Genomic DNA, 24,840 nt, shown 5'->3' on the forward strand with positions numbered 1-24,840 from the left:
CAAGCTTGATGCTCTTTCTGCAGCCTAATGTGCTTGTCAAAAGACGTTACAATCACAAATCTTTTTTTTCCCCCAAATGTATTTTTTGTAACATGAAGGAAACAAATAATCCTCCTTTCTCTCCACTGTGGTCTGTTGTACTCTACCTTCTGTAATACCAGCAAAATTATGGTTGATTTTATTGAACAAATTTCAAATATCAATGATAATGGTAGCATTCACAAGGTCAGATACTAACAGCAAATAAAAACAGCAATCTCTAATCAGCCAAGTGTGATATTTAACCTTGATCATATTTATATCTGAAGCACAGACGCCCAGAATAAGGAAAGCCCTGCATCAAGCTGGCATTTGAGAAGTTCAGCTATGCATCAGGCAATATGCATTTTATTCTCCTCTTTATGTGACTATTGAGTGTTTAGCATTTATGTGAAAAAATGATCAACCATAGCACTCCTTCGCTTCTAAAAGAATGATGGCATCCATACTTCATCTGTGTTTGGTCATAAAATCTGAAAATATCAGGTGACACCTCTGAGTTTGTGTAGTGGTGCATGCAAAAGGAGACCATTTGGCAAACATCACGCGAGGAAACACCACAGCTGCCGATGAGAAATATGGAAATGCTTCAAACTCTCTCAAAGGTTATAAAGATTCACTTTTTGAGTGCATACATTATACAGGACATTAATGTACTCAACCACTAAAATGAGGTACATTAGCAAAAGAGCCATAAAAAGGCATGCTTGTTTCTTCTGTCCACAGGTCTGAGAGCAGTGCAAGGCAATTTAATTTGTACACGTGTTCCAAACATTTCGGACTGTATCTTAAATGGATTCATTTATTAGACTTTTAACATCGCTTCAATTTGGAAATCTAGTCATTAAATTTAGTTTGCACTCAGATGTAATTTAATGAGACGTACATATGTTTATTAAAATCCTTGCAACTGGAAAAGCCTCTGTCTGATGTCATCATTCCACAGGCAGTCCTAAATGACAGTCAGGTCATGCAGCAGCCCTTCAGAAGGATATGGTGGAGTATTTTTCTTGGGCTTGTATCTGAGTGGGTTGTCATGTGGAACTATGGTCTCCTCAAGTAACTGAATCCACTTCAGTAATGCCACTGGAGTGTGTGGCCTGCTTGCTACACAGTTTAAGAGAACTGCAGCATTCATATTTTTTGTTTCAATTTGATGAAATGAATGCTATATGTTGAAGGAGTTATACCCTAATACCCTAATAATTTTCAGGGTAATTGTTAGTCTGAGGCACAGCTGAATGTGCATATGTAGAGTAAAATGTAGAGTTCCCACAGACTTCCCACATCCAAAAGCAGTTGCAGAATCCAAATGAAGTATTTCGTTAAGGTTTCTCTTCTGCTTTTTAACATAATTTAGCTATGCAGCAAAAAAAAAACACAGCCGTATCCTTATTTCTTTATTTTTCACTTTGATGGCTCAGCAAAAGGCACTGACTTATAAAAATAAAAGAGCAATTACACTATAGCAAGATTTCAATCACAAGATGTATGTACCATCCCTTTTTAGCCATTATTACAGCACTATTGCTCACTATGTGCGTGTTACTAGTATGGCAGTTCACATGAAGGGCAGTTTGGTGCAACAGTATACAGCAGTATACAGGTAGTTACAAACACAAGTTCAGTACTATACAGTACATCTGTGATAAGTCAAAGATACTGCTAGACTTCTACTGCGAGTGGACGTTTAAAATGGCTATGAGGCCAACACATTAACTTGCTTCACCACCTATGGGTCTTTGGCCAAAGACTTTTGACATGGAGTTTGGTTTAACTGAGCCTCCACTGTTGAAGAAAAAAAAACCTTTATGACTTTAAATCTGCGTCTGGAAGGCCATTCCTACTGTCAGTGATGTGGGTCACTGTTTACAGTACACACTTATCTGCTGGCAATTTTGGTCCGATAGTGACCTTGCCGTTTCCAACAAATGACACTTCATCAGCAGAGTCTACATAGAACCCTGAAACCAATAGTTTTTCATAACACTGCTTCCACTTGCCTCTCTTCCTGTGACGTAACTAAACAGTGCCATTCCTAAACAGTGTGTTTTAAGAAAATAAACACTGTCGACAAAAAACATGTATAGCACAATCCACACAATCTGACGTGTTACACTTTTCAGTTTTGACACCCTAAATCAATGTATGTCACAAGACAAAATGCTGCAAGGCTAAAATTTGAAATGTGGTGCCTCTATCTAAATGCAGATACTGTGCAAGCCATTTTGTGCTGTTCTGTTGCAGAGTTTTTAGTGCAGGCAATATGCTTTCTGAAGCTCTGACTTAATGTAATGTCCAATTATCTTTCACATTTGCAAGATAAAGAATATTTTATCTTCTGGTTGGGTGTTGCTATTGCATGGTTTTGTCATTGCTAGATTTCTCTAAATGTCAAGAAATAAAGACCACAAGACTGCCAACAGCCATTTGAAAATGTTATCCAATGTTTTCTGAAAGGAGGTGTGGCTAAGGTCAAAGATTTTGGGTTGAACCAGCTAACAAGTCCTATTAAAATACGATAAAAACTGCAGGCCACCTGGCTAGGAATATGCAATGTTCAAACTGGAATCACACCACATTTCCCCAAGTGCTCTCTGCTGAAAGTTGCCTCGTACTGATCAGCATGTGGACAAAATAGCAACATATCAAATAAACAAATGGCAAGTGCTTCTTGAAGAAAGTTTTTTGAAGAAATACTATTATTATATACTCTGATTACTGACTTGTAGTATTGCACAATGTAAGTTAAAACACACAGATTCAGATGATCACTGAAAATTGGTACTGGATGCGAAGAAGTACAGATTCCCTTGTGGCAACCCAAAGTAATATTTTTGATAATCTTCAATGTGCGATTTCATTTTAAACCGGCAGCATAATCCTTCACTTCCTTCGCTTAATGTTACCATTACTTTGCTTTGCATATTACCCTTCACCATGTGACAACTGATTTTTCAGGTATTAATCTCAATTTCATACTACGTCAGGATTACATTTCATGGCATAAACAGGATAATCCCAATTAAATAAAAAAACAATTTTATAGAGATCAAGGTTCTGTGCTTTGATACAGTGCTCACTATCAGACAGCACTGAGTCAGAAAGCCCACTAACTTGCAGAGTAATTTGTGGAGTTAAGCTTGTTGCCACCCTCCCACCTCCAACCCTTTAATTAAGTGTTTATAGTCTTTTTAAACTGCGTATAGATAACTGCCTTAATACGTACATGTAGGGTACATAATAAAGAGCTCTTACAAGATTCAGTATGTTAAATATGTCATGTAATAGCTAAAGCTTGTTTTGTTATAACAGCATGTCATATTTGTAATTTGATAAAATTTGATAAAAATGTACACACCAACTGAACAAAGGTTGGAAATTTACAGTACAGGACATATAGACATCTAAAACATTGCTCTAACTATAAAGATGTTTTGATATGAATTTAGTTATTTAAAATATGAAAAAATTAATGGAAACTATTTTGAATAAACAGAAATCAACAATAGAAATAAACACAATGTTTACAGATATTTAAAGATTCAATTTTTATAGATTTAAAAAAAAATAAGTATAGGCATACAGTATCATCGCATGCTAAAGTCACACAGTAACAAATACAAAAATACATTTGCCTGTGATTCTGCAATTTGAGCTCAGCAGTAGATCAGCCTTGAAACACAGCATGCAGAGCATTTACATTTTTAAATATGGAGAGAACAGAGTAGCTAGCTAGCAATTACAGCAACAGCACTGGTGGTACTGTCGATATATGCAAATGTCTGCCTGAAGAGATCCAAATCTTCAATTCCTTCAGGCCACTTTGGAAACCAGGTAACTTGCCTGTCTCCCCCTGGTTGCAGCTGGGTGCAAAGCACCGGACTGCGTAGTTATTTGATTATTAACCACATAGCTACATAGTTCTGATATATAAAACAACAGAAAACAGCACAAAGGCTTTGCACAGAAAACCAGGTGGGGTTCTTCATTTTGACACACTATATTAACAAAGTCAGGGGTGTAGAGCTCCAAATGGCAGCCTAAAGTGTATGTCCTGTCGTGTCCGCTGTGTGTAGCACAGCTACACCCACCAAGCTGAAATGATAAATTCCTGCGAACTGCAGTTCTACTGCAGGCGACAACACTCTCCTGTACAGGAATTTTCATTTATACATACCTACCTTTTTCACTGTCCGGCCAGAGCTAAAATTCGTACTTAAAAATAGGTGGATTTAAATTAAACTTCAGATTATCTTTTAATTTACAAAAGCGATGACGCTGGTTGACACGATCTGGTTGATGAACCAACACAACGGAATAAAATCGTGCTCTTGGTTTGGTCATTATTGTTCAGTCAGAATGTTGTGCTGTTCTGTTCTCTTAAATTTTTCCACCCCTTTACTTTTGCTTGGTCCATTCAGCATGCCAAATACGTTCAGGGCAAAACAACAAGAAAAAAAAATCAAAATGACAATTAAGACTTAGGAAGTAAACCAACGTGTATATATAAGACATTTCCAATGCAATGAAGCACACAGAACACTGTTACATTGATGTGGATAATTAAAGTGCAAGAGACAAAACCTTTACAGACTTTGGGTTTTATTTTATTTCATATTTTTTATCTAAAGACGTCAATCTGTCTGGGGCTGACAACCAAGAGTATATGATCTGGGATTCAAATGCTTTCACGTGGTACAAAAGTGTCATTACAGGTCAAAACTGTCAACACAAATTCCACTCTTGTTGAAGAAAAAAAATATATATATATAAACTGTTGATCACCTCTGGCTGCTTTAACTAGCATGGAGGTTGTCATGGAAACATTTCTGTGAAGTTCACAATGATAAAAACAGAAACATTTCCAGTTTAATTGCCGTAGTTTATATGCCCTTGATGTCATGCATTAAACACAGGCAGACTGCATGGAGCACATGCATGGGGCACGGGCGTTAAATGAAACTATGGTCTCAAGCTTTTCGTTTGCGTTTTTCCCCCAAAACACTAAAGCACCTCCAAGGTTGAACACACAATCTATTTTGGAAAAAAAAATGTGTAGGGGGATGGGAGGGGGTGAAGGAAAGAGGCAGGGGGGATGCGGAGTTCACTTGATGAAAAAGATATTTGCCCGTAGTAGCAGTGGTTAACATTATATGTATTGAAAAACCAAAAACACACCCACTACAAAACTGGAGTTTAATAGGAAATACAAAACAAGATGCACTCAATGCAATGCAATCCCCATATTTACAGATTAAGAAATGAAGACACAGCTACTTCTCCTGCATATGTACAATACATGCCAGTATGGTTCCTTCCTCCCCAAAGAACAGACAATAGTAACACACCTACTCCTGTTAAGTGACTTTTTATCTAAGTTTCAATTTTAGTTTGAATCTAATGACAAACAAATAGGTTAATACTGCTCATAAGTAAAAAATTATGGTTGACTGAAAATTATTTTTCTTCTGTGAACTGACGATCCAACACCAGTGAATACAACAGCAACCAGTATCTACTTATTAAAATCAATGTGGCCGTGTGGCCAAATAATGTTATGGCAAGGTATCCGGAGGGGACCGCAGTCATTCATTAAAACACTGTCATTTCTATGCCACAGAAGTCAAATGCACTAAAGCAGACTAAATGTGGTTTTATGATCAAAGCCACCTGGTCAAGACAGTCAGCGCCATAATAGTTAAACTTCAAAAATACATCTTGAAATCAGAACAAATAAACTGTACACTAAACATATCTGTACACAGATTCACCAAACCCTTCATTGTGAGGTGCCATTACGTGCTATTAAACACACCAGCATTCCAAGCAATTAGCACAGAAATACCTGCCTTACCCTGGTGTGATATCAAGATTTCACCCCGGTCATTTTAAAGAGGTAACTGATGACTGATCTGTTCTGGGGTACGGGTTGAGGGAACCTCGCACAGCTGTAAAAGCTAATCATAAAGATTTAGTTTACAGTCCTACACATCGCAGCACAGTACTAAAAGCTTTTAAAATGGCATAATCTAGTACATGCTTATTACGTATTAATGGGGATTTTTAAAAAAAAAAGTACTGCACATAATCTGGTTGTTGAAACAAGAACACAAAGATGGAGCAGTCGACGGTAAGATTATGATTATTATAATTGCTGTAACAATAAAAGTAGTATACTAAAGAATTTTAAACACTGCTGTTTGTAACTTCCATAAATGTTAAACTGAGATGAAAGAAATGAAAGATGTTCTCTGTACAGTTTTACAGAAATGGAAAACAACACCAGAACAGTTGGATTATTTGGTTTTATGCTCAAGAGCAGACACCCTCAAAGAAAACACAAAACTTGAAATTACAACGTGCCTGTGATGATACTGTTGATAAGTTCAGACACAGCTGTAAAATTCATCAGACTTACTGGAATAATGAGCTATAAAGCTGTCATCCACATGCAATTAAAATGGACATGTAGGAAATGTAGGAAACCTTTCAATATTTTCATTTCAGAGTTTATTTTAATTCCGAATGCAATGTTGTTACTACATACCGAAAATTAACTAATAGTCAACTAGTATGATGGATCCAAGATGAATGTAATTGATGCAAGACATCAACAATGTAGACGTACGTTACGTGAAACAAAAAAGTTGCCAGACAGTGAGGGCTGCGTTAACTATTTACATATTAATTATGAAGAATTTCTCTGTGTTATAGTAGATTGTTTCGTTTTTCATCCCATTATAGATTATGATGGATAATACTGTTCACCGTAAGTCTGAGCTTCTCTAATCACTTATCACTCATATACTATGTAATAATATAAATAATATCTTCTTATGGTCGACTTTTCAAATTTATTTACATCTCATCCTAAATCACGTCATAAATCGACTGGAGCTGAGTTCAGATAAACGTGCCATCATGGTACACGTACCAGCAGAATTTACATTTACTGTATGACCTTGTGTTGAAAACAGGTTTTAAATGTCAGTATTGACAGCCAGTCTGAGCAGTTTTCTTTTTTAATGTCGCGAACGTAAAGAACATAAAATGTTTCTTTAAAAGCTAGATACCACTATAGCTGTGCCTCCAAAAATACAGCAATGTTCTGAGAATTCAAACGTTATTTTTTAAAAAGAATAAACAAAACTATAAATATGACCCTCTACGCATTTTGCGATGAGTGAATTTATCTAGTTAGGCTCCAAAGGGTTACTGTATATCTCAAAACTGGACTTCACCTCCACTGCTTCTTCTTGACTACACATGCTGGACTCTGTTTCTCTGAGTTCTTCGCCTACAAGAACAAACCTACAAAGTAGTGTCGCGTCCACATCGGATATTAAGCCGCAAACGTTGTTCTGTGTAGCATACCACATCAATATTAAAGTAAACTGATAGCTTGACAACAGAGGTAATCCTGTTTTATTTTATTTTTCTTATCAATGGGGGTTCGGTTTAAAACGTCAAAGCAACATTTGGTTTCCTTTGTTGTAGTGTTTTTATTACTATACATGTAATCATCAAAATGCATGTTTTAAAGAAAAAGTATGTTGCACGTAACCACGGATTTTAAAATAACCTATCTCCCGTACTGCCTAACTCCCTTTCGCAAAAGGGGAGCTGGAAAGGAATCATTCCCAAAACTTAGCGAAGAACCTTCACCCGATCATACCCACAACAAACAAACTAACTGCAACCTGCAGGTAAACCCCCGATACATTGAACTACGGTGGTGCACAAAAAAAAACATGTGCATACCATTTCAGAAGAAAACGTAACCAGCAAGTTAAGTTTGATCGCAAGCAAACGTATCAATAACGTAAAAAGTGAAAGTCGGGGAAAAGGGATTAAACACCGAAGTGCACACTTACCAAAAAAGCAGGTTTATTTTCCTTTTTGAAAAACAAAGAGCGTTGAAGGAGATAAGTTGTAGCGACTTTCTCTGTTTGGGAAAGGTTCACACGTGAGAGCGTGGGTTAATCATAAAATAGAAAATGAACAACAAGCCGAAGAATAAATAACAACTAAGATATTCCTCCGCTGGCGCTGGGCTCGGAGATGCACGCGTTGTCTCGCGCTTCTCTTCTTCAGCCACTGACGCTGTTATTATTAATGCAAAAGAAAAAAAAACTATACACTAAGTCCTGTTAGATTGCTCTCACATGACTCACAGTAAGAAGATGTAGCATGTTTTTGCTTTGGGATTCAATACAGCAAAATGTATTCAACGAAGTATTTGGGACTAGCTTATTAGAATACAGCCCCAGGGGAGGCACTCTCGCGGAGTTGAATATTGTTATTTTTTGGAGTTCCGCGACCCGTGGTGACGTCACGTCCACCTGCTATGTAAACAAAAGTCTTTAGAAGTTGTTTATTTACGCTATTTTTCTCAAAAAATATAATTATTCAAACTTTGCCCTCATTCTGTCATTGTTGTGGAGGGGGGTAAGAATGTCCACTGTCCATATGCATGTAGGGCCCGGTCATTGTTTATTCGTAAGCGTGTAGCCGATATGGATATTTAACTTATTGATATTTTTCCCAACACATGTCACACCACCATGCAGTGTACACACTGATTGAATTGGACAACATATGCAAATACGTGTAGCGATCATTCCATGAAACGTCAGGGCGCCGAAACTCGCCAACTCTTTTTGATGAGGAATGTGACACCAACATCATTGCAAGTTAATGATCAATTGGGTGTTTATTTATGAAAATAAATATCACCAATAAGACCAACAAAAAACAGCAATTGCTACAGCTGTAAAATATGCAGCAATGTCATTTTACTACATCATGATAGTGTAAAATAAAACGTATGCTGCACAGTTCATGTCTACAGGAATTATTTTATTTCTCATTATCCAAACACCGTATCATCAGGGAGTTCGTTTTACTTTTTCCGTAAAGTTTTGTACGGTATTCGAGTTGTAGTATGAACTACCAGTGACTGATTTTACTAATAAAAGCTACTTACAAAATGCGAAATATCTTTTATTTACAGTATCTCGCAGCTGCCCACACAGTTGCCCATAAAAGGTTAACGCAGTTAAATTTGGGGCTAGAGTCTTGTGTTGGAGAAAAATGACAGAATTGCTGAAACCCAGAGTCTACTGAAGACTGACGTTAGACTGGCTACAGACAGAACAATCGCAAGGGGGAAAGAGCAAAGTACAAATTGCATATTGATTCAAATTCAGTTTATTTTATTCCAACAATTACGTATTCTCAGGAGTAGCAATTAAATTCGAATCAGAAACAGACCATTTCTAGCGAAAGCTACTGTGATAAAAGTCACAAAAGTTACGCGTTTTTGGGTGAGACGCGCGATTATAACATTTTAAAATTTCCTTCATAAACCCGAAAAAAAATCATTAAAGTCCTTTTTCATTACGACAAATACCCCGATCACATTTGAAAGGCGAAAAAGTCTGACCATGTGAAGATGTTACAATTTTAAAAACGCTAAAGGCAGAGAGGTACTCTAACGCAGCAATGTTTTCCTCCAGCCGTCAACCAGAACAGCCTGGATCGGTTCAAAAGGTGAAAGTTCATTAAAAGGACACACCAAAAAACTTCACATGGTAGTCTATCAAAAAATTGAATTTCTTGTTTATCATTGTTTGTGTGCGTGTTTGTATGGTGTTAATGCTCTTGACAGATATGAAGAGGCAATGTCTTCTTATGAATTATATGTTTTATGTTATGATTGCACGAATTTGATTTTTTAAAGTTCTTTTACGTTTCCATTTCATTTACACACAACTGTTTGCATGCATTTCTAATTCTGTATGTACCGAAAACATTCTGCTTGTGGCGTGATCAGAGATGACCATGTGAAAATAATCAAAGTAATGTTTTCATTTGTTTTTATTTGCGAAAAATCTGAACACTCATCAGCGATTAGTCCAAAGCATGTTCATTTGCTGTCAATGACTATTTTATTTATTTTTACTATTTTAAGCATGCCATCGTTGAAGGCTTAAGCAAAATATAGGGGAATATTTGTAAAACGCGTCAAGAACGAAATCTGCCAGGGAAAAAAAATAGTTTAGGGTGAGTGATAGTGGGGCTCTGCCGCCACCTTGTGGTAATTTTAGAACTTGCTTCTTTTTCTTTAAATTTCTGATAGGTTTACGCCGGTGAATACGCGAAATGTTGTTCTTACTCTACCGCATGTCAATTACGTAGACCTATGCTCCCGGGAATCTTAGTTATCAAGAAAATCAGTTTTAGAATTTTATTATTTGACTCTGTACATTTCGGCAATATTTGAATGGTACATAAATGGGAATGTCCCCAGCTGGCGGATGTTGGACAAGTATTAATTAAAATTGGAAAGATGAAGTTTCGACAATGAGCATTATAGACGAAATTGGGATGAACAAACAAAAACACGCTAAACAATAACTTTGTATGTGCCTTGGGTATTTTCGAGCATTTAGACGTCTTATTTTGCGGTTCCAGCTTGATTTGTCGACATTTAGTTCTGGCTTCGTCTGGGTAATTCACAATGTTGTTTACGCTATTGCAACATGTTGCACCAAGTCTTGATGAAGTTACCTTTGAAATCGTGGACGTTCAATGACTTGGCAGGTAAACGTAAGGAAACAAACGGCCATATAAAAGACTCTTTCGCCACCCTGTGGTGTACCAGTGTAACCTGAGGGTTCTCTGACAACGATTGTGGGGGGTCTGACAACGATTCTCTAGGTCGTTCGTCTTTTAAATAAAATTGGTTTGGTATTTCATGAATTCAAAATCGGAAGTAATGTTCTACTCTCCCAACAAACGTCAATTCCATGATTACATGAAAGCAGTGCTCTTTAGTGGAATAAAAAGAATTACTGTAGATATCTATGAAGAATTAACAACAGTGATGAGTAAAAAAAAAACGGTGATGACTAGGGGTAAATTGGATGGTTTATTCGTCACATTTTTATCCAGCATCCCATCTAGTTACATTGCAGATCTTTCGAATGTAACAAATCACGTTCCTCGTAATTTAAGAGTTTATTGATATAAAATATCGTTTCTTTAATTATTCTGCATTGCAGCACACCAGACAAGCAAAAATTTTTCAGTATCAGCTGCAGGAGTGTACAAGACTCAGTCTACAAGACTGAATACTCTGAATACTGTAAATCTGAATATGTCTAGCAGGGATACATTTCTCATCAATCTTTGCCCAAGACCTCATGGGCTCTGCATAAAACGAGTGACTTTTTTGCTCCCACTCCAGAAGAGCACATTGCATAACCTTATTTTATGGATTACAAATAAATAAATTTAATAACTACGGTCCACAATTTAAAAATCATCCACAGAAAGCTGGTTAATAGGTCAAATTTCTAAATGTTGCAACTTCAAACTAAAGCGTTTTAAATAGCTAAATGCTATCAAATTAAAGATATGTCATAAAGAATTTTGAGAAACCATGGTTTATGGTGTCAGGGTAAGTAGTTATATTGTATTTGGTTATTTGGAGACAAGAATGTAGTAATATGGTCAAGATCCCCAAAAGGCTTTGGTTATAGTATATAAAACATCGAATGGACTTAGAGAAGTTTCCATCTTCGTATGCATTATAGTGATTAAGATGCATGCCTCAATGCATAGCTCAATTATAACTACTGTACTTCCCACAACGGCTCGTTTAGGAATATGTTCATTTTGTGTGTCATTTTTTCAGTCTGCTTTTAGTTATTAAAACTAATTATTAAAGTTATTTCTAGTTATAAAAATAGAATATGGCAACAGAATTGCAACTTTTCCTGGTACATTTCTGGTACAACACATTTGTGCAAATTCAAAATTATTTGCAGTTGTACAAAGTTTATTCAAAATCCCAGATGGACGAATGGCATCAATGAAGACAGACTTCCTGTCACGTATGACCAAATCTGTGAAATTCCTCAGTTACACATCCTTAGCAGGTTTTGACCCAACAAAAAACGGATTCAATGGTTTTGTGCTGATGTAAGATTAATAATTAATAAGAAAATAACTTAAAAGAAACAAAAAAGCATCATGCATTCCATTAATATCAGGTGCCATTGCAATATTAGAGTTTATTTATTTACAGTATTTATTTATTTCATTATGTGTTTTACATGTAAAGATATAAAATGAATTAATTCACTCTTTACCTATTCGACTTAAATATAAATGAATTAAATCATGACAGGTACAGGTACATTTTTGCCTGAAAACACACCCATATCATTTTCTTGTAATTAACACACACACAATTTCTGATTCTGAAGTGACTGGCTTGAACAGATCAGGTTTTACACTGCACAGGGGTGAGAGTTCATCTAGAGATTTTCCGGTTTAGTCCTAGTTACTGTGCTGTTTTCAGAATACCATGGAAAACTACATATCCTATAACTTTAACAGGTAAGAACTAAGTTACACTAGGCTTTTGTTCTAAATTGCATTTTCAGGGTTCTCTCCATTCACAGGAATTATAAGGCCATGGTAGATGTTTGTCATTTACAAGCTGTTCAAGTACACATTTGGATACACGTTTGTGTATGTGTCTTCAGTAACATGTAACAAGCTCCTCAAAGATAAGCACATACATATATAGTCAATGTGAGCCCCATATTTTATAGCCATTTGGCATGCAGAAAAAGCAACAAGAGGTTTTTTATTGCTTCCGATTCTTTTTCACGGTTCTGTTTATCTCTCTATGTTTAGAACACACGCAACATTGTTTACCCTTAAAGAAATACACTTCCCTAATTTGATGGGTAGATAAGGCTGTGGTTCCTGTGTATAAAACCAACACAGAAAGCAACAAATTAATCATTCGTGATCACTATAGTTTCTTCATTTAGCTTTGGTTTCACCAATGCTATACGATGCATTAAAAGGCTTCCACATGGTTTCATCAAAGCACATCATGGTTTTAAAATCCAGTTTAGATGTATGTGATAAGCCTATATGAAATGTCACCATCTTCCATGTTAACTGCTACATGAAAAGGTTTTTGCCTGGCAGCAACAGCAATTGATTGTTGTTGCCGCTGTAATCGTGCAACTTTGTACAGATGGTTTGAGCCCAGAAGCTATGCAAGAGCATTATTGTATGTCATTACATTCAATCAGTCTCTATGTGGGGTCTGGCCCATAAAGGTGTGTAATGCATTATAGATGATTGGACTGCACAGGTAACACTAGATGTAGAGGACAGCTGACACTTGAAGGAGTCTTTATTCTTACCAATAGATGGCACCAAAAGGGCACTTAGAAGCACCAGAGATGGAGTTTTTCTTTGCTGAAAATTGCTGATGTAAATCATGTTAAAATGTAAAACCTTCAATTGACATATTACCTTGAGTAACATTTCTTATAATGAAAAACAGTCTATTAAAACTGATTGGGTTCAATCAAGTCCTTAATTTGAAAAGTCTTTTAACACACACTGAAAGGTATGTGAGTATATCACACTTCCTATGCACAATGAACAGTCCAATCCCGAATGGTTCAGTAAAACACTTGCATACCACCGTGCTCACACGGAGTAAGCTCTGTCTGTGAAGCGAGTCCAGGGGTAGACGTTGTCCTTCAGGGCTGCGGGAGCCCACTGCCAGCCGCATGGAGCTGGGGGAGGCGGCAATCTCACACACAGGCTGCAGCAAGCCTCCTCCGCCCTGCCCATCACCGTGTCCGGTACCCCCCAGCCCTGTAGCCTCCAGGGCGGGTGCTCGTAGCAGAATGTCCCGGCGGCGGGCCTTCCAGGGGGGGTCAGGCTCCACACGGCAGGGCCAGGGTGCGAGAAGGTCCTGGAGAAGCACGGGGCCGGGAAGGGGCACTGGGGGCAGGCCGCCACCCAACGCAGGGAGGCTGGCACCCCGCCCTGGAGCCCCCGCCGGTGCCTGCTCCGGCTGGCCTTCCGGTGCTGCCTGAAGTCGCCCTGCAGGAAGTCGCTCAGGTGGGCCGGGTGGATGCCCCAGTAGCTCCCCTTCCCGTCCTCGCAGCGGCCCATTTTCACGAAGCAGTCGTTGAGGGACAGGTTGTGACGCACGCTGTTCTTCCACCCCTGCCCGCGGCTCCTGAAATAGGGGAAGCGCTCCTCTATGTCGGCGTAAATAGAGGCCAGGTTCAGCTTCTGAGCGGGGGAGGAGAGAATGACTTTAGCGATCATCGCGATGTAGGACAGCGAGGGTTTTGCCACATTGCCTCCGTCGCTTCCTTTCTGCAACGTGAGGCCGCCGGCGGAGTCCCCCGGCAGCAGGTCCGTCGGAGACCCGGACGGTCCCCTTTGCTCGTCCGCACACGCACTCCCAACCTCAGCTTGCGCTGTCTCTTTGTTCGCCGCCATGTCTTCCACTTCTTCCATTCTCTTCAGCCGTGAAACCCCACGCTCTGGAATAATGTGTACGTCTTTTGAGAGCCATTCTCACTCTCATTCCTCATCTTCGTGGCAGTCCTTTATGCTGCCTTGAGATCTGCGCCACACTTTTATACCTCTTGCCCCAGACACCTGAGACTAAAGGTGGACTGCCCATATTGACAAATGTGTCTCTGAAAAATGAAGTGAAAATATTAGATATCCCCACAAAGTCTGCGGAAACTTCCTGGCAAAGATACGCTGATGCAAGAGTTTCGCTTAGAGGAAATTTATGGTACAAACCTTTGAATTGTCACGATTAATGAATGCACGACGATAAGGTGCAGATAAAGTTTTATATGAGATAAGCTCTTTAGACCTGCATGGAGAACAAGCTGAAAACATAGGCTGTTCTTTGCTGGACTCATTGTGTGTTACTTCTGGTTATACAATCATGTTTACACTATATACCAGGTTATCTTTATTGAGCCAACATACTATCAGAGAAACTGTTTAACAAAAAAGATCTCATACATTATTGGTAAATGTCAGAAATTATTTTACTCTTAAGATAGCTTCACACTCATACTATATTGCCTAATAATTGTTTTAATACCTAAACGGAATTGCATTATTTATCATATATTCCTCATCTTCCTATTATTATTTGTCATCATCATAGTTATCAAAAGCATAATTGTAATCATGACCATAATAATTCTTCACTTTGTACATGTTTTATTGTGAGCAAACGGGAGGCTGATGAAGCCAGGCTGGCATTGCTGGCGAGCTCTCAGAGCTATTTATAGGCCTGACTCCGTCCACAATGTCGACTGTAACTCAATTCTATCTGTCAAGTCACAACGTCTCAAATGTCAGCAGCCGGTGGCACAGCGGTTCTCTCGCTCACTTGGTCCCAGACAGCCTGATGGAGTCCGTGGGAGAACCGAGAAACTTCCTGGAGGTTGTGGACGCGAACTGCTGGGACTGGGACGAGGATGAGGGGGAGAGCCGAATCAAGCCCAAGTCCTCGCCCCTCCCGAGGCGCCGGGTCTCGGAGTCCTCAGACGACTCGGAGCCCGAGCCCCTTCCCGTGAGACCCAGGAGGGTGTCCTTCGCGGACGCCTTCGGCCTCAGCCTGGTGTGTGTTAAGGAATTTGATAGCACCGATGTCTCGCCTCCGCCGGGCATGGACGCCCTGGAGGGAAACGGCAGGGACCCGGAGGAGTACTTCCTGTCCTCTCTCTTCGCCGTGCCGTCCTCGGCTGACGAGCTCACGCGGAAGCTGGAGGAGCAGAAGTGCGAGGTGGAGTGCGTCGAGCTGCTTCCTGGGACGACGACGCTGAGGGGAATGATCCGGGTCCTCAACCTGTGCTTTTCTAAGATGGTGTACGTCCGCACCACTCTGGACGGCTGGTGCACCCACTTCGACCTGCTGGCTGAATTCATCCCGGGCTCAAGCGACGGGGAGACCGACCGGTTTCTGTTCAAGCTTATTTTGGTGCCACCTTTCGAGAAGGATGGGGCCAAAGTTGAATTCTGCGTCCGGTATGAAACATCAGTTGGCACTTTCTGGGCAAACAACGGCGGGATGAATTATATTTTGTTCTGTCACCAAAGGGCAGTCAGAGAGGTGAAAGAGAAACAGCATGAAGACAGCAATCACAGGAATAGGAAGAGCTGTCTAAAACCCAACAGGTGAGGTCAGCTGGTCCTGATGAGATTCACATACCTGACCTGCTCACAACTTGCTCATTTCACTTTCATGAAACAATTTGGGGACAACCTATAGATGCCAATAGGCATGTTTTAACTATTAGTTATTGCTTTTGCATGGATGACATTGTCAATTACAATGTCAAAACAATGCACGATTTCATGGAGTCAGTTTAGGTTTATGATTGCATGTGTTTCAATTTGTAAATATGGTAAGTATGATTGATCATAATGCAGGCATAACATGGATATAATTGTATACAGAATATATAATACCACACCTATCAATGCATTAATAGATAAATAATGTTGTATAACTGATAACCAAGATAAAATGTTATCTTTCCATCAGTCAGTTACATGCACTTCATGGTTATCATGCACATTTATCATCAAAAGCACATAAATTACAAGACATTTTACAACAAGCAGTGTAGAATGTTTGACTGGCCTGGTTTTGACTGGTTGACTAGTCAAGGCCTTATTACAGCAACTCACTAATTCACTTTAGAAGTAAAAGCCTTGTCATACAGATGCTGTTGAGAAGGTGTGTGCATGTGTGTCATTAACAGGTGTGACATTAACAGGTGTGATATGTGTCTGTTTTTATTTCTTTGATTGATAATCTAGCTTTCATAATGAGTTTTTATTCAACCAGGTGTAGAGAAAAAAGCTGCAGATATTTCAGATATTTATTCTTTATGAATATCGGTGGAAGGCCAACAATGGCCAATTAAAATATCATTAAAACAGACATCATTAATTAAATTAAATTATTTACATGTCATTGATGAAACACATGGACATATTTCAGTTGTCTGAGCTTTCAACAATGTTGTAATGATGGTATTACTAATAACTGAATGGCAGGTTACTTCAATTTATACGCTCCTAACTGTAACAGGAAAAATAGGTATGTAAATGCTTCTGGATTACTCAGTCATGAGTAGACTTTTTGTTGTGGTACAGCACTTTATTATTTATTTATTTATTTATTTTGAAACAAGCTGATATATTTCACAGTACTTATACTTACACAAATTATATTTTCATAATTGAGGAAATGCAATGTGATTTTACTATACAATTTCCCTAATACCCCTGTTATTCCTTTACAGTAAAAGCTATTCAGTTGATGACTGTCAATTAGTGATTCCCACGGATGCTCCAGGTATGTCTATGTTGTAAAACATACATGACATTTGAAATCTGTATGCGTTTTGTAATCTAAGCTTGTAAGTATTTTATTTTCCAGATATACCCAAACAAAAACAGGAAGTGGTTGTAAGAAAAACTTTGGAAAGCACTTTACCACATTCAGAAGGGCTTCATGAAGACGACCGTCAAAAATCATTGGTGAGGTCAATTTCACACAGGACCGAGAACCACACATCACATCCACATTAGCGTCGAGAACTTAAGGAATCAGAAGAAATAGCTCCTCATATATCAGACATAATATATATTTTCTTAGAATCATAGAAATTAAGGCATTTTTGTAACGTGATTCATAATCACATGTATTGTATGAATTATTACATTCCTGGCCATTTTGCAAACATTTTATTTTTATTTTTGTCACTTGTACAAAATCTCTCTTACTGCTGTCTGAATCATTTACTCATACAGGAAAATTATGCCAATAACAGTTTGCTTCACACCTTAAAACAAAATATAAAGTTTTAAATATTTTTCAAAATAGTATCAAAATTTTCCAAATAATAACTTTCATGGGACACATTTTCTGTAATGTGTTTTCTTTCCCAAAGGTGTAAAATTGTAAAAGTACTATGGTATCAGATTGCAGTACTCACAGGACTGAATGGAAAGGAATATGTATTAGATTCAGTCTTCAAATGTCAAAAGTGGGTTCAGACACTCTTGTGTCTGTTTACAGAAATACATGTGTGAGCTGAGTACCCTTCTGCTCTTTCTGAAAGAATGTCATGTGATCTGCAATGCTCTAGGTGTCGATGGAACTCACTGTTCCAATAGGGGAAGGGAGGGAACATACCGTATGATCTCTGTAACACAGTCACGTACAAACTATTAATAAAAGGTCCATGGCCACAGGGCAGATAACCTATAAGTATAACATACAATGCTGTGTATACACACATACAAAAATAATATACTGAGAATGTATTTTAAAAAATAAATAATAAATAAAAAATGTTTAGCTCAATCAGTATATTTAAAATATGTAAATGATTGCTGTTTTGGTAACTTTCAACATATTCCTGCTCCGCTGTAATATATTTTAAATGCACGTGCAATATATTATTGGGCTATCAAAAAACATGGGACATTTTATGATTCTGAGTAGTTAGTGGCAAAAATATTCTGGGTAGCTTTTTATAAGAGACAGCTGGGAAGTCTACCAATGCAAACCTTGTTGTAAAGTTTACAAGTCACCCTTTAAACTGCAATACTTGAAATATAACGAATGGACTAGTCCAGCAGAATGACTGGATGTCATTCATTTTGCAGTGAAGCGCAGTACTAGAAATACGGCACAACGTTTGACCCCTGTATCCCAATTCACTGTTGACACAATACTCGATTAATATTTAGACCAGTTGGTGGAGCTGATATCAAGAAATAGGCCTCAAAAACAACATAGTGAGTTGATTGTATGTATGTATACTGAGTCATATTTGGTCAGAATTAGCTGGCAAGCTAATGCAGCCACATCCACATGAGCAGATTCTCATGCTGCAGTTAATGGATGCTAATGGTGTGTAGTATAAACACCAGAAAAACTCAAACATAAAGGTAATAATCAGGTAAGAGCAGTGGCAAAATGCCAACGGTAACTTAAACAAATGCGAAATAGACCTCTCACCCAGACCAAATAAAGGTCACACACCCAACAGCAAACAGGGAACAGATTACACAGTGCAGACTGATACTGAGCCCAAATCTGAAATGTCTCAGTTTGAAAAAGGGAGGAATCATGGATTTTAACACAATATAACTACGCAGCTAAAACTAAATACATGAGAAATAAATAACTGATAAATAAACACCTAGAATCTGACCTGTCTGAAGGAAAGTTACTGTAGACAAGTTACTGTACTGTTTTCAAGGGAGAAGAATTTGATAATGAGCTCAAATATGTCTTGTCTCATTACCCTGTCTATGGATGTTAAGTGTTAGCTTGCTAACAATGTAAATTAGAGGTGGAATGCTTGCCACAACATCACAGCAGTTTCCCATCACTTTACATGAGTCAGGTGTTCTGGGAGATTATGTTTAATTGGTTAATTAGCAGTAACTCACCTGACTATTACAGTGCAGTAAATGTAGATGGGGAAATTTATAATATGTCTTTGTCTTTGCTGTAATTTTGTGGTCATGACTCATTAGAGGATCTTTATGAGGGACTGGGCCCTGTATGATCCTATATACAGTATGCAGTCATACTGTACTCACAAGGAAGTACGGAGTTACTTCACATGACTTTATATGAAGAATGATATTCTGTAGTGTGTGTACTGATACTGGTGGATTTCTATTGCGAATTGATCTAATACACCATTAACATCATACCAACCGTATATTTTCAATCAAAATAATAGAATAAACAAGTAAACTGGAAGTCTGGATATTTTTTCAGCTGAATTCTGTTAAAATGGAAAGAAAATAATTTTGTACTGCTGCTGCTTAAACACTCCTCCACATGACCCTGTTTTTAACACTTTGCAGAGTTCCACATTACAAAGCTAAGAGGATAGAGCCGACTGTATTATATGAATAAGAAACGTTTTAAAATCTATCTTGCTGTCTGTGATTTCCTCAATGCACATACTGATTTTGTTTGTGTTGCAAAAAGTTGTTTTATATTTAACATTGCTTTGACATGTTGTTGAAGTTTAACTGAACTCCCCCTTACTTTTTGTTGATTGACAGGTGGATAGTAACTGTAACTACTCTTGGAGGAGCAGACGGAGAGCAGCTCGTTTGGCACGGATACAAAATCACTTCTACCAGAAAGAGACAGAGGCGCAGCAGGGAGACATCTCTGCCCAAGGGAAGGAGACCAGACATGTGGAAATGCTGTCAGAAATCAGCATGCCTCCACGCTGGGAAACCACCTCCAGTCTTCCTGGCATTCATAACAGAAATCAGATAAACAGCACTGAGCAAACAGTTACTCACGACCAAATTCCTCCATCACCATTAGAATCAGACAGAGACAGTACATTGCCATTTCCTCTACATACAAATGATACCTGGAATGTAGTGACTTCTGACATGCAGTATATAAACCAACAAGAAGAGGATGCTGTACATAGTCTTCCTGAGGATGAGATCCCCCCGGCAGGGGGCAGGGAATCATGGGATACCTTCGTTGAGGATACGCACACAACAGTCTCCACAACAGCGCAGGGGGAGGCAGTCCTTGGGAGCGCTCTCTTTGATTCAGCCGCCTCTCCTGCAGACACCATCATCACACATTCACATTCAATCAATGGACCTGCCATTGCATGTGAAAATGCTGAGAACCTGCTTGTTTGTGAGGGGGATGCGAGTGTATGGGGACGTATTGAGACCAATGGTACTGATGAGACAGAGAGAGTTCGAGAAGAAAGCAGCCCCAGCCGAAGCACTACAGGGACACGTGTCACATTACACAACAGCCGAGGAGAAAATCCCTTCTGTCAGCATACAAATTACAGTAAGATTGAGACCCCCGTGTACCAACAGGCATTTCGCAGAAAGGGGACTGTAAGTCCGGACATTGCCCACGGAAGTGATGGAGGCGACTGTACATCTGACAAAATGAGCAATCAGTGTCAGATAGGCAGCATCGCCCACCACAGCCAGTTGACAGAGACTGCTGACATTCAGTCATGGTTTCCTTGTGGTGCTTTTGTGGCTTCTGTGGACCAGCTTCAAATAAGCTCGAATAAGATTCAATCGTCAGCACCTAGTGATCGGCCGAAGACAGAAGTATGTGCATCCAAACAGAAAGAACCTATCTCGAAACAAGGCAAGGACACAGTTCACAGCTCCCAAAGCATAATTCTCCAGGAAGCCAGGGGTCCTGACGCAGAAGTGATTTTTGATGCGGATGATGCGGCTGAATGTGTCAGGCATCACGAGGACTCTTTCCCAGCCAAAGCTGCGGAGCTGAGACCGGGCTCAGGGGAGGCGGACACACAGACAGAGCCAGGAGGTATGACAGCGATGCCAGAACCTCTGAGTGACAGCCATAAAGCTGCCAGCAACGTCCGTGAACTAGTCAGCAATGTGTCCTTTGCGCAGACATTCAGGGGGAGGGGGGGAAATGCCAAAGAGGGAGAGGAAGAGGTGTTTGAGGAAAATAAAGATGAGGCATCCATGGAAAATATAGAAGATATCGCTGAAAATAAAGAAGAGGTATCAAAGGAAAAGAGAGAGGGCCTTCATTATGAAATGAAAGAAGATATATCATTTGGAAAGAAAATTCTCAATGAAGATGAAAAAGCAGTACCGATGAAAAATGAAGACCTTTTTGATGAAGAGGTTGTATTCAAGAAAAATGAAGATCTCAATGATGAAGATACATTCATGGGAAATGAAGAAGATATATATGATGAAGAGATAGCAGCTGAAAATGAATATGATGAAGAAGAGATACCAACGGAAAATGAATATCTATATGATGAAGAGGTATCAATGGAAAATATAGATCTTCATGATGTAGAAGCAATATCTATGGAAAATAAAGATTTTGACACAGGTTTTTATAATGTACAAGAGGAGGAATCCACAGTAAATACAGACTTGGGTAAGGAGACAGAAGAGGTGTCTGTGGAAAATGAAGAGGATCTTGATAATGAAGTCGCAGAGATTTTAGGAGGAATGAGGACAGCTTTTGATGCTGAGGAGGAGCTATCAATGAAGAAAGAAAATGCTGGAAAAATAAATGAAGAAGTCATAATGAGAGGGGACAATAAATCACACAAAAAGGAAAAAGAAGAAAATGTTTTCAGTGAAAAAGAGGTCTATCCCAATGAAGAAGAAGAAACATTTTTCAGCAAAAAACAGGGAGATGTCGGTGAAGGAGCAGATGCGTTCAGGAAGGAGAAAAAAGAACCCAGTAGGAGAGGAGAGAGTTTGCGCAGGGAATCTCTCACAACGCAATGTCCATCTGAGGATGATTTGAAACTGAGCACAGTTGGTGTCAGGTGTGTCCAAAAGCAACAACCGACCCAAACCACAGCTGGAGACAACAGCAAGACATCTAGGAGTGCTAGAAAAACTGAGTCTATGTCCCAGTATGATGAAGCCAAGGAGAAGAACAGCTTCCTAAGCATGGATCTGGGTCCCGTTGAAAAACCAGAATGTCACACCACAGTTCGTCCTCCTGTTGAGAAGGTGGAAAATGTTGCCAGAAACTATCTGTTCTGGTGGAGGGACTTTTTCCCCTTAGGTCATATTTCGAGAGCCTTTTTGTATGCCCTCCTGTGTGTGGTCTTTCTTGTTACAGTTTTTCACTATGACTTCCTGCCTTGCTTTGCACTTTACCTGTTCTCTGTTTATTGGTTGTACTTTCATGGAGAGAAACAACGTTTGCAAGGAACTGATAGAATAGAATAGAGTTGAATGGCATAGAATAGAGCAGGTGCGGGAGTCAAAAGTTGAACATTTTTCAGGAGTTTGTTTTGGAGTGTTTGATGGACCCACCACCAATGGTTTGGATATACTGAGCGATAACCGAGTCTGAAAGAGCAATTTTACTGAAAGTATGGGGGTTGGGGTGTTAAAGTTTGAGACTGAATATTGCGATATTTCTTTTTTCCTAGTTGGTTCATCATTTAGCAGAATTATAAACCATGTGTTCAGAACCCCCCTGTTTAGAAGCCAGTCAAGTCACAGACTAGCCTAAGGCCTAATCAATAATGATCATTAAACAAGCAAATAAATAAATGGCAGGAAAGCATATAAATCAGTGTTGCACAGATACCTGATTTAAGTAAAATTCATCATTGTTTGTTTTTGTCTCTATTTTTGCCAGTCATTCTGGGTGGTTTCTGATATTATATGTTTTATGTATCAACTTTTTTTTTTTTCCTTTCAGAATGGCTCTGAGAATAAAAACACAAACTGTAAGTTGCTTCTTGGTTATCCAGTTATATAGACTAAGTAAATTACTTTCATGTACTTTTTTCTTTTTTTTCTCCTCATTTTACCTCCCATTTTCCCCCAGAATACAGTACATGATTTCTGTAATCAACTGTGTTTGATTAATAGGGAATAGAAGGGCGTGAGTCACGTTAACTAATTATGATAGCTGAGAAAGAACTTGTTTTGCAAGTTTGTTGTTTTTTTCAACTGTCTTACAGTATGTCTGAGGAACAGTAGAGTAAGTCATTTAAACATTCACAAATGAAAGAATACGACAATGTTGTTCTGTGAGGGAGAATTTCTGTAATGTTCAAAGGACCATAGGATGAATGGATCATTGGTAGCTGTGAATGGTCATATACATGTAGTTCAGTAGCAATAGACAATTATATTATTTGTACCAATGCCTTACAGAAGCTCTTTAACCTCACTGTCATGATTCCAAATATAAACCTGGATGTTGATATCAATAAAATTACTTCATGTTAAGTGTGCCAAATACTTCCATTCTCTTTTTTTTTTGCCAAATATGTGTACCAATTTATTTATTTTCTAACTTCTGTTCTGTTATGAGAGAAAGAGAGAGGAAAAAAAATGAACCTTGTGTTTATTCACATTTATGAAGAGTTAATTTTAAAAGAACACTATAAAGTATGTTATTGAATACACATTTATCAGGGTAAGGGATATGTGCAAATGTGCCCAAGAATATGACATCTAGGGCAAAGAGGACAGAATCAAAGCAATGAAGATACCACATCCATCACTATAACTCCATTCTCCATAAGTCTACCATTGACTTTTAGCTCTGTCAGTCTCAGAGCTGTCCTGGCAGAAGCACACTGCTTCTAAATTTCCACCAGGTATGTTACATTTCAGTATCTATCTGAGCTCTCATGTGTCAAAAGTGTTTTAAAAATCACAATCAGACACCTGTTTAAATCAAATACTAACACATTCTATTCTAAATACAAAAATAAATGAACAGAAAGAATACAGTGCTTTGTAGCGAGTTCACAGTCCTAATCATCAAAAACATTACAATATGCCATGGTCATTATTTGGGGTCATAGTTGGCTTTGATCCACATTTTACATGGCATCTAGTTTTTTTCAAGAATAAAAAAGATTACGATTAAAATAGGATTTACACAGGGACATTTCTTTTTTCAGTTCTCTGGAAAAAAAGTGAGGAAGTTGGATACAAAGTACTTAGGGTACTTTGGTTCGGAAGTCAAAAGTGCCCTCTCCTGCCAGATTGACCATTGTTAATTAATGCCATTTTTTAAAATTTCAGCCCCTGCCCTGCAGAAACTCTATGCACAACTCTGCTAAGTTCTAGCCTATAACCTTTGCTTCTTTAAAGTATCTGAATGTTGAAAGATTATTAATGTCAAAAAAAAATAGGTGTCTTCAGTAGGGATGTATCTCATATCAAAAGTGTCTGGGAGGGTATATTATAGAGCATCCATGCAGGGTTTGTTTATAAAATAGCTTTTATGTGTTTGGTTTATGCATTTTGATATCATTCTGTGCACTTGAAATTAAGGAATATAATTGCCTTTTTAGCTACTGCCCCCTGTATCTGTTGAGGCTCTGATATGGGGCTTTTTTTGTTTAA

The 24,840-nt window shown here is 38.6% G+C and overlaps 2 protein-coding genes across 3 annotated transcripts in view; one reads left to right on the forward strand and one right to left on the reverse strand.

The window, feature by feature from the left end:
• Positions 1 to 7,999, reverse strand: part of LOC118770113 (forkhead box protein P2) — a 129,366-nt gene extending 121,367 nt beyond the window's left edge. The window contains exon 1 of the mRNA XM_036517552.1: positions 7,917 to 7,999. The gene's annotated coding sequence lies outside the window, so the exon portion shown is untranslated. The remainder of the gene's footprint in view (positions 1 to 7,916) is intronic.
• A 6,845-nt stretch (positions 8,000 to 14,844) lies between these two features.
• Positions 14,845 to 23,163, forward strand: LOC118770760. 2 transcript variants are annotated; one of them, XM_036518526.1, is made up of 4 exons: positions 14,845 to 16,086; positions 17,223 to 17,275; positions 17,360 to 17,460; positions 20,017 to 23,163. In XM_036518526.1, exons 1-4 carry the CDS (start codon positions 15,215 to 15,217, stop codon positions 22,690 to 22,692), a joined length of 3,702 nt encoding a protein of 1,233 aa, XP_036374419.1. In that variant the 5' UTR covers positions 14,845 to 15,214; the 3' UTR covers positions 22,693 to 23,163. The 2 variants fall into 2 exon arrangements, with proteins under 2 accessions (XP_036374419.1, XP_036374420.1); XM_036518527.1 differs by having other exon boundaries at positions 14,846 to 15,936.
• Positions 23,164 to 24,840: the final 1,677 nt, after the last annotated feature.

The sequence above is a fragment of the Megalops cyprinoides genome, chromosome 23, assembly GCF_013368585.1.
Source record: "Megalops cyprinoides isolate fMegCyp1 chromosome 23, fMegCyp1.pri, whole genome shotgun sequence".
NCBI lineage: Eukaryota > Metazoa > Chordata > Actinopteri > Elopiformes > Megalopidae > Megalops > Megalops cyprinoides.

Coding starts and splice junctions, on each gene's coding strand:
- LOC118770760 (XM_036518526.1), top strand. CDS start 15,215: ATGTCGACTGTAACTCAATTCTATCTGTCAAGTCACAACGTCTCAAAT. Junction 16,087..17,222: donor AGCTGTCTAAAACCCAACAG/GTGAGGTCAGCT, acceptor ATTCCTTTACAG/TAAAAGCTATTCAGTTGATG. Junction 17,461..20,016: donor ACGACCGTCAAAAATCATTG/GTGAGGTCAATT, acceptor GTTGATTGACAG/GTGGATAGTAACTGTAACTA.